This window comes from Miscanthus floridulus, chromosome 15 (assembly GCF_019320115.1).
Source record: "Miscanthus floridulus cultivar M001 chromosome 15, ASM1932011v1, whole genome shotgun sequence".
Taxonomy (NCBI): Eukaryota; Viridiplantae; Streptophyta; class Magnoliopsida; order Poales; family Poaceae; genus Miscanthus; species Miscanthus floridulus.
This window is the reverse complement of record NC_089594.1, coordinates 41,759,773-41,778,167: the sequence shown is the minus strand read 5'-3', so window position 1 is coordinate 41,778,167 and position 18,395 is coordinate 41,759,773. Positions and strand designations below refer to the sequence as shown.

The 18,395-nt window shown below is 46.8% G+C and overlaps 2 protein-coding genes and 1 pseudogene across 2 annotated transcripts; all 3 read right to left on the bottom strand.

Moving 5' to 3' along the window:
- Positions 1-687: 687 nt before the first annotated feature.
- LOC136507410 (uncharacterized) lies at positions 688-1,206 on the bottom strand. The gene has a single exon (XM_066502142.1). The coding sequence runs from the start codon at positions 1,204-1,206 to the stop codon at positions 688-690; it is 519 nt and encodes a 172-aa protein (XP_066358239.1).
- Positions 1,207-1,542: 336 nt separating this feature from the next.
- Positions 1,543-1,887, bottom strand: LOC136507409 (uncharacterized). Its single transcript, XM_066502141.1, has one exon. The coding sequence runs from the start codon at positions 1,885-1,887 to the stop codon at positions 1,543-1,545; it is 345 nt and encodes a 114-aa protein (XP_066358238.1).
- A 1,172-nt stretch (positions 1,888-3,059) lies between these two features.
- LOC136507408 (uncharacterized) lies at positions 3,060-6,347 on the bottom strand (annotated as a pseudogene).
- Positions 6,348-18,395: the final 12,048 nt, after the last annotated feature.

The window sequence follows — 18,395 nt, the reverse complement described above, 5'->3', positions numbered from 1 at the left end:
GGGAAGATCCTTCACAGAACAGCCAAAAGGGTCAAACTCCACAGAACAATTGTTGTCAGAGGTAAACTGGCATACTGAAACAAGGTTCTTAATAAGGCCAGGTGAAACAAGGACATTATTAAGACGAAGATTATGTGGAAAAGATGTCACGCCAGTGCAGGTAACAGGAAGAAGGTTCCCATTACCGACAACAATATGGGATGGAGATGAAGTATATGGAGGGGAAGGCACGGTGATTATACCAGCATCTGAAGTCATGTGGTTGGAGGCTCTAGAGTCGAAGTACCAGTTGCTCGATGTAGGCTACTGGAGCGACATGGTCTGAAAGTTCGCGGCGAGGCTGGAAGCGTCCCAGCGGGGTGGCACGATGGCTGGGCTGTACAAACCAGCCGGAGGAAGTGCCCACTATTGGACGCTAGGATTGATGCCCCAGCCTTGCTAAGCGCCAGTCAGAAGCGCCTGAGGGAGCTGCTGCGGTCCACCGGGTCCCTGCTGTACACCAACGAGAAGTGTGTGCGGGTGTGGCAGCGTCGAGGGCTGAGGTCCAGGCCACATGTTGATGGAGCCGGTCCATGGCTGATGAAGATTGGGCCACTACTGCTGCTGCTGGGCACCGCTGCCATTGGGGAAGGCGCTGTTGGAGTTGCTGCGCCCGCCCCCGTCGCGCTTGCCTCCCCCAGACTGCTGCTACTGGTTCGGCAGCCGCTGCTGGGGAGCGGCTGGTGGAGTGACGGACGCGGGCGCAGGCGGCCGAGCGCTGCCGGAGGTGGCAGTCAGGGCCGTAGCCGAAGGAGGCAGAGCAGACTCTGCCATAGTGAGTTCCTCCAGGAGCAAATCGTTGCGGGCCTCCAGAAAGGTAGGAAACGGACGTCCGCGGCAAAGGTGAAGCCCAATGGCTTCGAAACGGCCATTGAGACTGCGCAGGAGATTGAGGACAAGAGTCCTGTCGTTGATGGGCTTGCTGAGGTCGCGGAGGGCGTCTGCCATTCCCTTGACTTTCCGGCAGTACGCAGTGATGTTGAGGTCGCCTTGCTTGAAGTTGTGGAAGGCGGCGTCGAGGTGGAGAGCACGAGTTTCGTGATTGTCGCGGAACTGTGACTCGATGGCGAGCCAGGAGGCGCGGGCGGTGGTGCCGAACTTGATCACGGTCTCGGCGAGGGCGTCGGTGATGGTGCCGGTGATCCAAGTTTGCACGACGCAGTCCATGCGTGCCAAATCCGGAGAGTTGGGGGCGGCAGCGTCGGAGAGGACATGGCTCTCCAGGGAGTAGCGGCCGACGACGAGGAGGAACGACTGATGCCAGTGGCCATAGAAGGCGGAGGCGATGTCGAGGACAAGCGGGACGAGCAGCCAGATGTTCTGCGCGGCCACAGCCTGGGCGTGCAAGTTGAGGAGGGCCTCGGCCTCGTGCTGAAGCAGAACGGCGCGAAGATGGGGATCGCCGCCGTCGGCAGAGGTGAAATCCTCAGCATCCTCGCGTCGTCAGGGGCAGCATCGTCTTCCAGAGGCGGAGCGGCCGCGGCGTGCTCCTGAGCCGCGCGGTCAAGCGGCCTGAAGTCGCGCATCAGCCACGTCCCGCTCCTGCTGAGCAACGGCGGCTTCGCGCTCGGCGTCAGCCGCACGAGCAGCGGCGGCGTCGCGAGCGGCCTGAGCCACGCGGGCGCGCTCCTCCTTGGCGAGTCGAGCCGCAGCGGCCTGCTCAGCCATGCGGGCGCGCGCCTCCGTGGACTGGAGGGCAGCGACAGCAGCGGCCACGCGGACGCGCGTCTCCGTGGACTGGAGGGCAGCGGCAGCGGCGGGGTCCTCCCTGGACTCGGCAGTAGCGGCGTCGGGATTGACGACAGCAGCAGCGGAGGAAGCGGTGGGGGGGGGGGTGGCGCCGGCCATGGCAGGGAGGTGGAGGCGACAGCCAGGAAAGGAAGGAAAAAAACTAAGCTCTTGATACCATGAAAGCAATAAGGATTGCGTGGAATAATAGATTGATTGATTGGAGAGACCTATGTACATATATATAGGGGATAGGAGATCTCATGGTTTATAGAAACAGGACCAAACCGAGATCTCCTCATATCTCTCTAACCAAATAGAGGACCGGCCGGCTATACCAAGGGCCAGGCCCATATACACACGCATATATACATTTATAGTCTAACAGACACATTTTTAACCAGTCAGGAACTCAGGATAAGCATACAGGCCTTATGAAGCCAGATATCTTCCTCATGGGCTTAGGCTGTAAAGCAAGTCTCAGGTTTATGCTACTCATGAGCATTTTACTGATAAAACTTTTGTTGTGGCTGGTTAGAGTCTTCAAGTCATAGCTCACAAGTCAGGATAAAAATTCTAGCAGTGTCCATAGACTGTTCTCTGCATAGCTGCTATCACAGGTATAGTTTTAACTTTTCAATCTCCTGCTATAGTTGAAGCTATCCCTGGATATAGTTGTTTGAGGAGGGTTTGAACTTTTATAAATCTCTATAGCTGAAGCTATCTCCAGATATAGCTGTTTGAAAAGAAACGGTGAAAATAAACAAGATGATCAGAGTTGTTTCAGTCTTGGTCAATGTACTTAACTAAATCCTTGAGAGATACCATTGATTGGCCTAATATGACAGAGCTGATTGTGGCAAGTGGCAACATCAGCTCCGATTGAGGCAAATTTTCCAGAGTTGACATTGGCTGGTGTGTACTGGCCAGCTGCTTGCTGTCTCATTCCACAAATTTGTGACCTGTGAGGTAATGTTCTATCTTTGGAAGTAAAAAGGTAATTATTTGTGGCATGTTAGTCGTATAATATATATACTATTTTTCCAAGATTATGCCAATTAGATATTGTTCAATGGTTATGCTAATTGGTTAGTTTTCCATCACTATGGTAATTATCCATGCCACACAATTCAACTGAAACGGTTTCTTTAGAGCATTGTTTCTTCTGTATTGCTGGCAGAGATGACTTACCTATGTGTAGGCCTGCTGTACCTTGATGAGGCTCACAGATCTCAAATAGTGATGCTGGCAGGTAACTACCATTGCTTTTTATTGCGGGCAGGTAATTAGCATTACTTCTTTTTTGCTGCCAGCTTCTCCATTGCTGCTATGAGCATATGACCATCTTCTTTTGCTGCAGCCTTCTTCTCTATTGCAGATTTGCAGGTAAGAATGGAAGATCGAAAAGCCTCACAGGTCCCAAACAGTGATGCTGCCCCACTTTATAATTAAGAAGATTTTAATTTGAAGCTATTAAGAGTCTCAAAATATTGTTTTAAGTTCACATATTTTAAATTTTAAATTCTAAATTATTAAACAACCTTAGATGTTGATATGGTATATACCAAAGTTGTAGTTCTCAATAAGTCTACAACTTTGTTGTTAAAAAAGATTTTTATTTAAAATTGTTTAGAGTCTCAAATATGTCGCCCTGTTCGGCTGGTACATAAGCCGACTGGTTTCGGCTAATTCAATAGTGTTCTATGAGGGAGAATAAGCTGAAATAAGCTGACTCAGCTGAAAAGTAGTTAAAACGAACAGGGCCTTCGAATGCAATAATTTGTTCGGAGACCAATGACGAATTTATGACGAAAAATTGTTCGTCACATATGAGTAACTTCAGGTCCCACATGTACACGTCGGATGAAGAAAGGACCGTGCGGAGATTTATGACGAAGTATCGTTCGTTACAGATCGAATATTGTTCGTCACAGATATATAATTAGTTCAATGACAAAGCCCTGTACGTCATAGTATTAAAAAAGATCGTCACAGATAAGTCACGCGAGTGATCTGTGACGAAACATATGCTCTTCTATGACGTTTTTGTGATGATATCTGATTTCGTCATAGATAGAGAGGGTTTGAGGATCGTCACCACTGATCTATGACGAAACAGAAATATTCATCATAAAAAGCGATTTTCTATGACAGTATGACAGTTTCGGATTCGTCATTAAGATTTTTGTCATAGAAGTGGAACGACGACGATAGTGAAAAGGAAAAGGAGTGACAATTGAAGGTTTTGGTTGTGAATGTGGAGAGGGTGTAGGAGCAGGAGGTGGTGGATCTGTTTCAGAAGGTGGAACATTTTCAGTAGGGGAATCACGAGATGGAATAGAGATAGGTGGTAAGAAGAGGGAAGACAGAGACCACAGATGTCGATGGTGAAGGAGTAGAAGAGTAAAAATACGGTCTATTTTCAACAAAAGTGACATCACAAGAGATGCGAATACGGCGAGCTGAAGAATCATAACAATAATAACCCTTATGTTCAAGGCTATAACCCAAAAAGACACTCAACCGATTGGGCTATTAGCTTTGTGCATTCATGAGAAGGCAAAAGAACATAACATATGCAACCAAAACCACGAAGATGAACATATCCAGGTGAGGATCCATGTAAGACCTCTCCAGGGCATTTACCCTGAAGACGAGATGATGGTTGGACATTAATGAGGCAGACAGTAGTAGAGATAGCTTTAGCCCAAAAATGAGAAGGTACAAAAGAGGAAATAAGAAGTGTTCGTGTAGTTTCAATAATATGATGATGCTTGCGCTCAGCAACACCATTTTGAGCGTGAGCCCCTGGACAAGAGAGTTGAGACAAAGTTCCTTCAGAGGAAAGAAACTGACGAAAAGCACTTGAAAGATACTCCCCACTGAATCAGAACGGAAAATTGAGTATGAACCATTTGAACAAAAGACTAGTAAATTGATAGCAATTGAGAACGATGCTTCATGAAATAAATCCAGGTATAACGAGAATAATCATCAATAAAAATGACATAATATTTGTGGCCGCCTTTGGAAACAAAAGGGGTAGGTCCCCGTACATCAGAGTGTACAAGAGCAAAAGGTTGGGTAGTTTTCGAATCACTAGAGGGGTAAGGGAGCTGAATTTGTTTTCCCAGCTTACAACCAGTACACTCAAAAGAGGGATCAATGGATACATGACCAAGAACACCCTACTTGACTAAGGTAGACGGACGCGAACCACACAAATGACCCAAACGGTGATGCCATTGGGGAAATGTAGCCGCAACAAGCTGATGATGATGTTGCAGAAGAAGATGATGGTGATACAATAGGCGGCAAACGAAGATGATCAAGGATGTAGAGGCCTGATGAGCTCCTATGGCGATGGCCAGTACCAAGAAGAGCTTGGGTACGACGATCCTGAACAAAGCAAGAGGTATCATCAAACCCAACAACACAATTGAGAACATCAAGTTGACTAATAGAGATTAGATTCATAGAAAGTTTAGGCACAAGAGAAACATCAGAGACACTAAATTGAGAGGTGGCAAGATGGCCATGATGAGTAACAGTGCAAAAATTACCATCAGCGGACTGAACACAACGAGTATCAGTGACATGATGACAAGAATCCAAATGAGAGGAATTGGAAGTCATGTGAAAAGAAGCTCCAGAATCCAACACCCAACAAGTAGTACTTGAGTGTGATGCAGAAGACAAGGAGCTAGTTGACATGTATGCACTAAGTGGAGCAGAGAGGCTACTGGATTGCTGTTGAGGTGGGGGTGCTGCTTGAGTCCTATCAGAAAATGTTGCAGCTGTCCCACGCCTTGAGGCAGCACGCTTTGTTTTCACTTCAGCTAGGAGGTGTGTGTACTTCTTGAAGCATCGCGCATCAGGATGATTTGTCGGGCCACAATGACTGCAGGGAATCCCACGAGAGGTAGCTGGGGCTGAGGCTGCAGCTTGAATAGACAAGGGAGCAATAGCTAACACTGAATGTTGAGACACAGGTAAGTTTGCAGCAATAGTCCTAAGACGTGTCTCCTCGGCAATGAGAGCAGACAATGTCTTAGCCAGTGTTGGAAGAGTAGGTCTCCCAAGAAGTTGAACACGAATGGGTTCACTTCAAACTCAGATCGTAGACCCATCACAAAGTCAAACATAGTGTTTTCTTGATCATACTTGTCTTTGGAAGTCCAAGAGGTGATACAATCCTTGCATAAGGAAGAGGGCTTGGGCACCATGGAGGCAAGCTGACTTGATAGCTTAGTGAAGGAAATGTAGTACTCCTCAACTGACATATCTTGCTGCTGCTGAAGATAGTGAAGATTCTGGCGAATTGAATAGCGAAGAGCTGAGCTGCTTTGCTGATAGCGACCTTTCAAGTAATCTCACATTTCTTTTGCAGTAGTGTGATCCTCAAGGCAAGAACGAATGCTCAAATCAACATTCAGGCAGATATCTGCCATCACACGGTCATCAGTAAAGCGCTAAGCTTTGACCTCTTTATCATCAGCATTAGCTGTGGCTGCTGGTGGATCATCAGTAAGATGTGAAGCAAAACCAGCAGATCGCAGCAGCATTTTGAGAGAGAAGGCACATTCCCTATAATTTTGACCAATAAGCTTTACATCCAGGACAGGTAAACTAAACGAAAATGGTGCAGGACTGGTTGATGGCACACCACCACGAGAAGAAAAAGCTGGTGGCGCCATGGCAGAGGCTGGCGGTGGAAAGCAGCACAAACAGTACAGCAGCACAAGCACCCCCTTCAGCAGACAGCAGGTACTGGGGGGATGAAATGGAGGGAAGGAAAAGGGGGAGGAGGAGCTCCACTTCAACTGGGGACACAGGATGGAGAGCCGCACTGGGTGCCACCTCAATCGGCGACACATAGGAGAGGCGCGGCCCCCCAGCCCCCCCCGACGGGCGGAGAAGGGGCCTGCGCGCGCAGCACAAGGGAGGTTGACGCCATACAGCCTGTTTGGCTGGCTGGGCTGGATCGTGGATTATTTACTGCTGATTGGTTTAGCTAGTTTGGTGTGAGAGAAAAATATTATTCCAGCTTATAATCTACGATCGTATACTATCATTTACGGTCTGCCGAACAGGATGACAATCAGGTGTCAGGGAGAACAGCATGCTCGCCGGTGAGGAGATGTAGAGGCAGAGCGCTGGCGGTGAGGAGAGGCAGAGCACCAGCAGCTGGAAGAGGCTTTGTTACCATGTTAGGGTTGAACAACTTTTGTCTACACACACAACCACTCAGTCTAGGTTACAGGTATAGACATTACAGAGTATGGGCCAAATGAGCCATAAGGCCTACATGGGCCACGATAGGAGAAACTATGTCTATATATACATTAACACGGCTGACAGCCCTTTTTTTTTGAGAAATGGTCAGCTGACAGCTGCTACTCTGTGTCCTCCGCCTGCAGAGCCTTCTTCCTCGGGTCTTCTATAAGACAACCTGCAGCCATCTGATGACTGCGCTCTCTGTATATTGATCAGCTTCCAGAAACATCGGAGCACCTGTTTGCGGCTTTTGTAAGAGGAAAACAATGCTGAACAAAGATCTGCGGCGTGGCTTCGACTCTGCAGTAATGCTGGTTTCATGGAGACTTTCAGCATGTTCGTTTCGTCGTAAACGATCGTAGATTATTTACTGTTGGCTGGTTTGGTGTGAGAGAAAAATATTGTTTCAGCTTATAATCCACGATCATATACGAGCAAACGAACATGCTGTTTGTTTCATGGAGGCTTTGGAAGGAAAAGAAATTCCTGGCCTCCTGGGTGTTCCACGACGAAATTAAAGGAGCACTCCGACAGACAGAAGTTGTGCAGCACGGATTCTCGAGGAGTCGAGGAGACGAGGAGGCGAACGAATGGGTTGCTGCGGGTTTCATTCAGTCTATAGATAGATAGATACAAGTCCCTCTCTGTACTACGTTTTGATCCTCCGTTCCTTTTACTCTCGGCCGTTTGCTTCAGTGCATTGCTCCTTGCATTGGCGCTTGTGTTATTTTTAGTACTGTAACTTGTCACAAGTCACAACTATCTTACTATCCTCTCCGCTAAAAAAAAGATGGAGCGGCCGTTCTCTGAGCTAAATATGTTACTGTTTTCTTGTATGTGTTGCACATATTGCTTACCTTAACTTTGCAAGGAACAGATGCAGTTTGAGTCAAAACTGCAAGCAGTACGTTGAACTGTCTGTTGATTGTCAATGCAACATAATTAGGAAGACCAAGTGAGTTTTGAGTCAGTGAAAATATATCGTTTATGTGTCAATGCTTTAGTATGTGTGAACTATATATCTACGCTGCAAGAGATGATGAGTGATGATGGAATAAAAAAAATAGCAAAATGTAGGAGCTAATCGCTTATAATGGAATTTACCTTGTACCGTGGGGAAAAATAAGAGGGGAAAGGAAAAAAAGTTATATTTTTTTAAAGAAGAAAGAGGGAAAAATAGGCAATAAAAATAGCAAAAGGAAAGAAAAAAAAAGCAACGATCAACCTGTCAGCGACTTTGCAAGGATATAAATAATTAGTGATATAAGTATAAGGGCACAGGGAAGCTATGTATATATGTTATATATGAATATTTTCATTTTATGCTTACACGGATAAGCGTGCAACATTTGTCAGATAAGAAATCTTACATGTATTAGGTTGATTTACATAAACGCCCAAGCAACGCCAGTAGAATTTCTGCAATTTTGTTTCATAAATCTTCATTACTTCATTAGCTTGATGCCCATATATACTCATGCAATCACTGCCTGTGTCGTCATTGTCAGGTTGGCGCTTTGCTTGATTCTTTGTTTTCCTTGTATGTTTCTTATAGGCAATAGTTGCCACGGGTTTTCCTATGAAGGTTATTCATACAGGTCCTTTTAATGGAACTTATTCGTCCACTATAAACTTGGCCACATCCAAGCATGTAGAGCGACAGTTGCCACTTGGCACAAAGCTAATATTGGATTCTTGTTTTGACAAGTTTGTTTTCCTATATATTATTGGCATTCTTCTGGATTGGCCCATTATCATCCAATAGAATCTTGGATACTTTGACTCTTTTCATGTGGCATCTCAAAGTTCACATCAACCACTTGCAAGAGGATACCAAGTCTAGGATGCGATCTTAATGTCAACAGATCTGCTGGAGTTATATAGCCCCTTGCTTTGGCAATTACAGGCCGGGTTAGTTGTAGTATTTATCCCAATTGAAAAAGAAAACAGAGTATACAATCAAAAAGGGAAATGGAGTATATATGCAAATCCTATAGGACCAACTTGTAAAAACAGAATATTTTATTTTATCTAAAGTAGAAATTAGGTTTGTGTGCCTTCTATTAAAGTGCAGGTTCATATAATATTTTCTTGGTATGATGTGGAAAATATTCATTTACAAGATTGTTCGTGCTGAGAACCACTTTTGCTCTTGCTACAAAGTTATAAATTAATAACTAACACTTTTGCACAAGTACTCTATTTTTTCCATGAGAAATTTTACGGTGGTTGGAAAAAACATGAGCCATCTATGCATTGGGCGAGATCGGACGGTGGAAAAATAAGAGGTACCCAACTGAAAGTACCTAGAGGTACCAAATAGTTGGGGATAGTAATAAATTAGGTGGGACCAGTACCAAAATACGTAGAGTAAGATCTATTTTTAATTTTATATTTTATTTTTGAATAAGGGTAAATTAGTCATTTTAGTGCTATCATTCAAGGACAAAAATGGGATTTTCCACGTCATCTGAAACAATGCCGTGGTCGCGGCCGTCCTCGCAGGTGGATCTCAGAGTGTGTGCGAGACCAACCGATCTAACCGTGATTAGTCTTCCTGTGTCTTGGTCGTGCAAAACCACTGCACGCAGGCGAGCGTTGGTCTAGTTCTTGTCCTCGCTTCCCTGCCTCCCTCAATTCTGCAGTCTGCTCCGGTGGCCTTCACCCGCTGCAACATTGCTGTAGATCTCTGCCGGCTGCTGGCGCCATGTACTGCCCACTGCCAAGATCGTCTTCTAGCTACCACCGCTCTTTGCTCCCCATCTAGAAGTTTAGATCGAGATGCATTCTGCTATTGTGCTTCCTGCTTTGCATATTCATATGAGTGAATTTGCAAACAGTAAACGGGCGGCGGCGGATGACTTTCGGGTGACCACTGACCAACCGAGCCCTTCAGCCTAGCCCACAATTACTAAAGTAGCCTCTATAGTATATTTCTCAATCAATTAATTAGAAAAATAGAAAAGGATGAAAGAACCTGGAGGTCCCCAGGTACTTTTTCAACCATTGTAAAAGATCTCTTTTTTCCAAATTCAATGCTCTTAAGTTCCTACCTATACTTCCCTTGCAAAGAATAAGAATCACTCAACAATATCACAGATAATAAGGCCTTGTTTAGATTCCAAGTTTTTTCACTCTCTCTCCATCACATCAAATCTTTGGACACATGCATGGAGTATTAAATGTAGATAAAAAAATAACTAATTACACAGTTTGATTGTAAATTACGAGACGAATCTTTTGAGCCTAGTTAGGTCATGATTGGACAATAATTGTCAAATACAAACAAAAATGCTACAGTGCTAAATACTGATTCCCAACCATCATCTAAACAAGGCCTAATAAACAAATTAGAGCTCATTAATTATCAATTTCATCATTACATAATGTGAATAGGAGGTTGGACTTTGATCTAGAAATTAATGTTCAAATAGTTAAACATTGAACTTGAATAATTAATGGCATCTTATATTTGCCTTCCATAATCTGGAAACCGGACCACAAACTTCTACCTTTAGCAATTAAGGGATGAATAGCAATCTAAGGTTTATTTATGGAGTTGGTACGTGCTATTCATGACTTGGGTCTAAAACAACATTGGCAACTACTACTAGTGAATACAAGCCTAGCAATTAAACGGATCCATGGTACGTAGTGCTTTAGGTTTGATGCCCAATTTTCCATCCAATTGGAAGAATTTTTCTCATTAGCCTCTAATTAAGACAGTCCAACAAACTACGTTTTGTAAGTGGTAGGCTGTAAGCGCAATTGCCATACAATAGTGTATTGTGTATGGCTATATCTCAAAGATAATCTGGAAGTCCAAACGTTTCTGAAAAGCATAAAGAAAAACATATTAATAACCATGTGGCTAGTGTGCACTCACATATTGCAAATCTCCTGCATGCATTCTTATCCACTCAGAACGTACAATTTGGCTAAGCTAGGATTTTCTTGAAAAGACTACTTGCCATGGAATATATTCTCTATGGAGGGAAAGGTCGGAGCCATGTGATGCATATTGCAACCGGGCAGCCTAGCACTATCTGAGATCCCTCCTCTTGCCCACATTATAAATACTTGGTGCAGGTTTGCCTGAATGCCAAACCAATCAAGGTGTAAATTCATGTGCGAACAAGGGAAGAGGCCAAGAGGGGAGCCTTACATGGAGATGAGGAGCCTATCTCCCTTAGCCAAGAATGGCTTGCCTATCTCCATTATTTTGTTCATCGATCAGGCCGGGAGCCCGTCATGGATGAAATGTGGATGATGGCATCCATTCTTGGCTAAGTGAGTGATTCTCTTCCACCATGCTAGGCTTGCCCTCTTTTTAAATTCTAAGTTTAGACCAGTCATCACTCGTTTAGAAGCATGGTTTAAAGAACCGAAGGTAATCAGGAAATTAGACGTGCATGAAGTGCCAACCGATGCAAACACCCTATTAATTAAGGGCTTTGTTGTGGTACCCCAAATGAGTGTGAGTCGTTCATTTATTTTTGTCTTCTTGTTATTTTCATTGCTGTTTGAAGAAGTGCTAGTTTAGCGATTGTTATTTTTGTCTGCTTGTTCTCCTTCACTATTTCAGAAGTGGCCACGAGCTTCAGCTTTTCCAAAAGATGGGCACGAGACGGTCCTAGAACATGGACGTGGGAAGGTAGACGGGGTTCCTGTTCAAACAATTATTTCTGACATTGCATCAAACCTTCTAGTGGCATTATGGCAAAAGAAGAATTTAACTTTGTATCGAGGCTTTTGCTGGACAAGAGTGGAGGTTTACACAGATAGATTATGTTAAAGATGTTGGGTTTCTACTTTGCACTTTTGTTCGTTGAACTATGAGCTTGCTTTGCTGTGAGGCTAGGATACTTCTATTCCATTATTAAATAGAGCTTTAGTTATAGATTATATGACTGTTTTTGGCTGTTATTTTGATTTTAGAGTGGCCTATTATATAGTGTAGGTATTGAGAATTGGACCACTTATAAAACAATGGCCTACTATGATTTTACCCAAAGGTTGAAAATGTCTTTTTTGAATCGGTAAATTTTGATCTAGGCCAGCTCTATCGTTATATCCTTTCTAGAAATACGAGTAAGAGGAAGTTGCCAAAATTAACACTACTAATTAACAAACTATAATATTTTTTCACGATCACCACACATGTATACTTAGAGTTCGATTGCTTGATTGCATTAGACCTTATACAGCATAACCAAAGCCAGTATAAACATATGCAGTGTCTTAGTGTTAGGTTATCTGCATAGGCAAACCATATTTGATAAATTTGTGTTTGATTGTTTACATTTTGTTCCATGTAGTCATCTTCATGTTCTAGTTGAAATCTCATGTTTTTAGTAGAGGCATGGGGATGAGAATATATATATATATATATATATACACACACACACACGCGCGCGCGCGCCCACACACACACACACACACACATATATATATATATATATATATATATATATATATATATATATATATATATATATATATATATGAGTAAAATACACTGGCGGCCCTTTAACTTGTTAGCCTGTGCCATTCCGGTCCACCAACTTGCAAACGCGGATAACGGGCCCCTGAACTTGTCAATTGGTTCACCGGAGGCCCATTTTTCATCCGGCGCGGCCTCCAGGCGATGTGGCAGCACGTGCGCCGCACGTTTGAATACCGACCGCAGGTGACATTATGCAACTAGGCCCGTCCGCATCTGCCAATCTCCAAAATCTCATCCTGTCTTCTTCAAGTTCGGCGTGCTGGGGGCGCGGCGGCGGCGGCGGCGGCGGCGCGGCGGCTTACGACGGAGGCACCATGGCTAGCGAATCAAGGGCGTCTACGGCAGATCCAGCCGATATACCACTGATCCAGTGCAGGGAGTGCAGGCGGGCAAGGGTGTTGCGCCGGGTATCGAAGCAGGAATGGAGCTTTGGGTAGGCGTTCTACTGCTGCCCGTTCTACAAGGTTAGTGGTTAAATTAAGATGAAGTTCTTGTTCTTGCTAGATTCGAAGCTGATATTAGGGATTTTTGTAGCGAGATGGGACCGGTTGCCCTTTCTGGAAGTGGGAGAAGGAGTACTTGGAGGTGGTGTTTGGCAAGAATACTGCTAGTGCTAAAGCAAGTCCCAGCAATGAAGGCACAGCCATGGTGGAAGCCCCTGATTTGAAGATGAACACTGATGGAGCAATGCAGGCACACCCATCTGCAAGAACACTGATGAAGAGGGAAGTTGTATGTGCTGAAATGGTGAAAGAAGTAGTCATGGTGTTGAAGGCTATATTTGTAGTCTGTGTTGCTCTACTGTTTGTGCTCATTCTTGCTCTGTTAGTCCTGTTGGTGAAGTAGGTAAATGTGTAATCTGTACTGTTATCAAGCCATGTATGAAACCATCAATGAATAACAACAAGATGATGTTCACAGATCTTGCAATGTCAATTCCTCAAGATGGAACCATAACAGGATGATGTATTTTCACAGATTTTGTCCATCAACCATTTACCATGGACATTGAGACACACATGTCATTGTCCTGAATGTAAGGCACTAAGTACTATCTTCCCGTGCTTATATGGAAGAACCAAAAGATCCCTAACTATCTTTCCTGTCTGGCTGGAAGAACCAAAAGGAAGCAAAATAAGCCTAAAGCATCAACAAAGATGTATTTGCTGCTGCTTTATAGGTTCACAGAAACTGGCACAGTTTGCCTATTGACATATACAAAAGCATCACAGACCACATTCACAGGTCTTCAAGCCTTCTTGTCTTGGTAGTTGTATTCTTCTTGGTCTTGCCTTACTGATTACATGGGACACTCGGCACATTGCGCTTCAATCTTCCTCTTCCAGCCTTGCTTGAAGTGGTTGGGGGCACTAGCCTCGTAGTAGGCTGGTTGCTCCTAATGAATGTGGAATCTGGCAATGGTTCCTTGTGAAGTTGTCTGACACAGAACCTGTGTTCAGATTTTGGGAAAACCTGTTTAAGTTCTCACCTTTGAATTGCATCTGGAAATTGGAATGATGTTCTCACCTTTGAATCGCAAGCCGCCACGCCCCCACCGCCGCCTCGCCCCCAGCATGCCAAACTTGAAGAAGACAGGATGAGATTTTGGAGATTGGCAGATGCAGACGGGCCTAGTTGCATAATGTCACCTGCGGTCGGTATTCAAACGTGCGGCGCATGTGCTGCCACGTCGCCTGGAGGGCGCGCCGGATGGGAAATGGGCCTCCGGTGAACCAATTGACAAGTTCAGGGGCCCGTTATCCGCGTTTGCAAGTTGGTGGACCGGAATGGCACAGTCTGACAAGTTAAAGGGCTGCCAGTGTATTTCACTCTATATATATATATTGTATATTAGCTTGTGTAAACCTCCATTATCTAATATGACCAAATCTGACGTACTAGCCAAGACAGCATTAAACCTACTATCGGGTTCATAAACCCAGGGTTCCTCATGTACCAGCAGACAACATTGCGAACAAAGCGCAACTCCTGGGCCGGCCCAAATACCTAAACGACAGGCCAAAAGGGCGATCCAATCTCTGACCGGAAGGCCTGGCCGAGGAGGAACGATGCCCGCTTCTAACTCCGGCCCGCCTCACCGACCGGAGCGCTCGCTTCCGACTTCGGCCCACCTCCGGATGTCATCTCCGACCAAAAGACCTGGCCAAACACCACTACCGACTCTGACCCGTGTCTCCGACGGGGGATGCGCCGAACCCCTGCTTACAGTTCTTTTTCGACTGGCACAATTAGAGCCGACTGGGACCAACCGATCGGGGACGCCTGCTCGGTGAGGACCAGGAAACGGGCGGACAGAGTAAGTTAGGGTACTCAAGTCAACCGCAATACTGAGGACCGTACCCTATACACTTGCAGGACAGTACCAACAAGGCATGTTAGAAGGGTGCCCTGCACCCTTTTTGGCATATCAGAACCCAAGCAGTGTTGTGGGCGTCGACATTTGCCCTATAGTGTTGTGGGCGCCATCAACTCCCATACCAAACAAACATGGTAAGGCTCCCCCACGTGCCTCTGGGCATCAACAGTGTTATGGGCGCTGGCATTTACCCTACCAGGTGAGCACGGTAAAACCCTGGGCATCAATAGTATGGCAGGCACCGACGTCTGCCATACCAAGAAGAAGATGACGCAACCTCCCACGTGCATCTAACATAAACAGTGTTATGGGCGCCTACAATCATCCTATACCCGATGACGTGGGCAACAAGACTTAGCATACGTACACTCTCTCTCGCTTGTAAGGCCATCCCCTTCGTCTATAAAAGGGGATACACTCTCTCCCAAAAAATAGATTCCCAGAGTTCACTAGTACACAACAACAGAACCACTAGGTTCAAACCTCGAGCACACGCTCGAACACTTAGCACATAGCGGAGCTCCCATCACTCTCAGTCCCTCGAACCAGAGTCCGACCAGACCTCTTGTACCCTCCATCTTTCTCCTTCTTGTTTGTAACCCCACTCCAAACTTCGAGCACCTGGGCTCAGGAATAAAGTCACCGACTGACTCAAACTAGACATAGGGCACGTTGCCTAAACCAGTATAAACCATGTGTCATTGAGTGCTAGGCCATATCCGATCACAACGTACGGTAAAACTACAAATATTTATGTGTTGGTCACTTTCTGCACAAACAATTGGCGTCGTCCGTGGGGAAGACGTTGTACGTTCACACTTTTGGTCATCGGATGGCCCAATTTTCTACCATCTTTGCCATGACGGGCTCAAGCGATATGATTCGCTTCGGCTCGCTAGAGTTTCCTGCACTCCCACCTATTGGGATGTGGGTTCCACCTGTCCTTGAGCCATCCTAGGCCTTCCACTTCGGAAGCCTAGACTTCATCGCCGACCGGCTCGCCGTACTACACCTCCGCGAGGAGGCACTTGTTCCGACGTCCATCAGAGGGGCGCCCTCCATCGGCTCCGGGACACCCAACAACTTCAACGATGAGGCGCCTGCACTTCATTCCGAGCAAACACTCTGCTGAAACCCCGCTGTGAGTAATGTACATGTTGTTATTTACTATCTTCCACCGATTATCTGGAGGGACCGCATTGTCCGCACCGCAACCACCGTACAACCTGTCCCCCTATGGCCTCGCATCCCCCGCGGACGCATATGCCCAAAGGCTCCGAAGGATGCTGGCGCCGCCCCCTCTCACATCCAAATTCATGGGATGGCGAGCTATGCTCCCACCTATTTCTATGAACTCGTAGATGATGAGGTCAAGAGCAATGGCTCTAGCATCAGCGACGTAGCACCTAGCCACCGCCCATCCTGAGAGTGCGCTATGGCGGACGCTCCAGGACAACCGCCGGTGGTAGCGGAATCCTTGTAGACTCACACCCCTCTGGACCCTCATGCAGGGGCCCTCATGCTCACACAAGAGCACAGCGAGGAGCTACGACAACGACGGCAGAACTAGCCGCCACCTGCATCGGCGCTCTCAGCGCACCATGCTGCGCCCCGTGCGGACGAGTGGCACTTGGGGTCATGCCCGCTAGGTCTAGCATAATATCATGGATAGGGGAACGATCCCCCATAGTTCACTCTGTCTAGCCAGAACATCACCGCAGCGGTGATGCTTCTATGCGGCCTTTCCGAGCCGAACGACCCTCAGGAATAGGAGATCCACCGGAACCTTTGGGCACTGGTGGAAACCACTGCTGTTCAATAGGCGGAAAGCTCTGCATCATGACACCAACTCATGGCCTCTCTCCCTACCAGAGGAGTGGGGACGCACCAGACGAATTGCTCCATCCGCTCACCGCTACGGCCACCGAGCATGGCGTAGGAGGCCGCAACCGCGCCATGGTCTGATCTGGCGCCCGCTCCACACCGGCCCCCTATTCGTTAGTGGCTTAGGCCAAACCAAGATGCTCGTAGCATCATCAGCAACCGGCATCGAACCTAGCATGATGATGACATCCATCGAGCAGTAGTGAGGGCAGGCGACACAGACCCTGGCCAGACCATCGCGGGGAGTGGAGAAACACACCCTAGGCGCGGTCGTCGACCGGATGACCAGAGTCCTAGCCCAGATGGCCCAGGACCATGGGCCTTTGGCCGACGCATCTAGAGGGCGCCGTTCCCACAGCGCTTCCGACAGCCTACCAACATCGCCAACTATACCGAGGAGACGAACCCCGGTATATGGCTTGAAGACTTCCGGCTCGCCTATCGAGTCGGTGGAGTGGATGATGACCACTTCATCATTCAGTACCTTCCTATCTACGTAGGGGAGCATGTTTGAGCTTGGCTCAAATTCCTCCCACGTGACAGCATCCGCGACTGGGCGGACCTCAAGAGGGTCTTTGTCGGGAACTTCTAGGGGATGTATGTCTGCCCTAGGAACTTCTAGAACCTCAAGAGCTGCCAGCAGGAGCCCAACAAGTCCCTGTGGGATTACATCTATAGGTTCTCAAAGCAGTGCAACTCCCTTCCTGATGTCGACGACATAGACGTCATCAGCGCATTCCTCTCTGGGACAACCGGCGAGTCCCTGATAAACAAGCTTGGCTGCCTGAAGCCCTGTACCACCCACGACCTGCTCGATGTCACCACGAACCATGCCTCCAGTGAGGAGGCGGTCGGAGCGGTCTTCAATGGAGGCCATGGCAAAGGCAAGGCCAAGCGTGAGGATCTAGACGAGGGCCCCTCCACGCAGAAGGGCAAAAAGGACAAGAAAGATCATCACTGACCGGCCAACTCTGCATTGGTTGACGTGGCTGATCACGCAGGCATGCAGCCCTAGTAGGGCCTCCCAGACCACTTCAACGAGCTCATGGAGAGCCCGTGCACCAACCATGCCTACCCCGTCAAGCACCTCTACAAGGACTGCGAGCTCCACAAGCGCTTTATGTGATAGGCCGGTGGGCTGAAGGAAGGAAAAGGCAAGGAGGTAGCAGCCAATAAAGGGGGCGTGGCGGACAAGGACCCAAACGACTGAAGGTCCCTATACGGCGACCGAGGTGATCCGACCAGGCGCCTACAAACTAAAGGATGACAACAGCAACGTTCTCACCAACACTTAGAACAGCGAACAACTACGTCGTTTCTTCCCCTAGAATTCAGTCTTACCATTTTTACTTAACGTTTGCTCCTATAAAGTGCCCCGACCCGAACACTTTCAGCCCAGGTCGCTCGGGGGCTCCACGGGGGTACAATACCACCTCTCTTTTTTACTATCATATGGTAAAAACTTTTTTCTACCCAAACAAAGGTAGCCCGTTCCTTTAATTACCTTACATAACTTTGCTTTAAATATTCTGACTGATCGCGCCCCGCCTCTACCTACGATTACGAGCAGCTGAGCCTTGCGGG

What these genes read in the sequence shown, in the direction of transcription:
- LOC136507409 (XM_066502141.1), bottom strand. Translation starts at nt 1,887, where the DNA reads ATGGCCGGCGCCACCCCCCCCCCCACCGCTTCCTCCGCTGCTGCTGTC.
- LOC136507410 (XM_066502142.1), bottom strand. Translation starts at nt 1,206, where the DNA reads ATGGACTGCGTCGTGCAAACTTGGATCACCGGCACCATCACCGACGCC.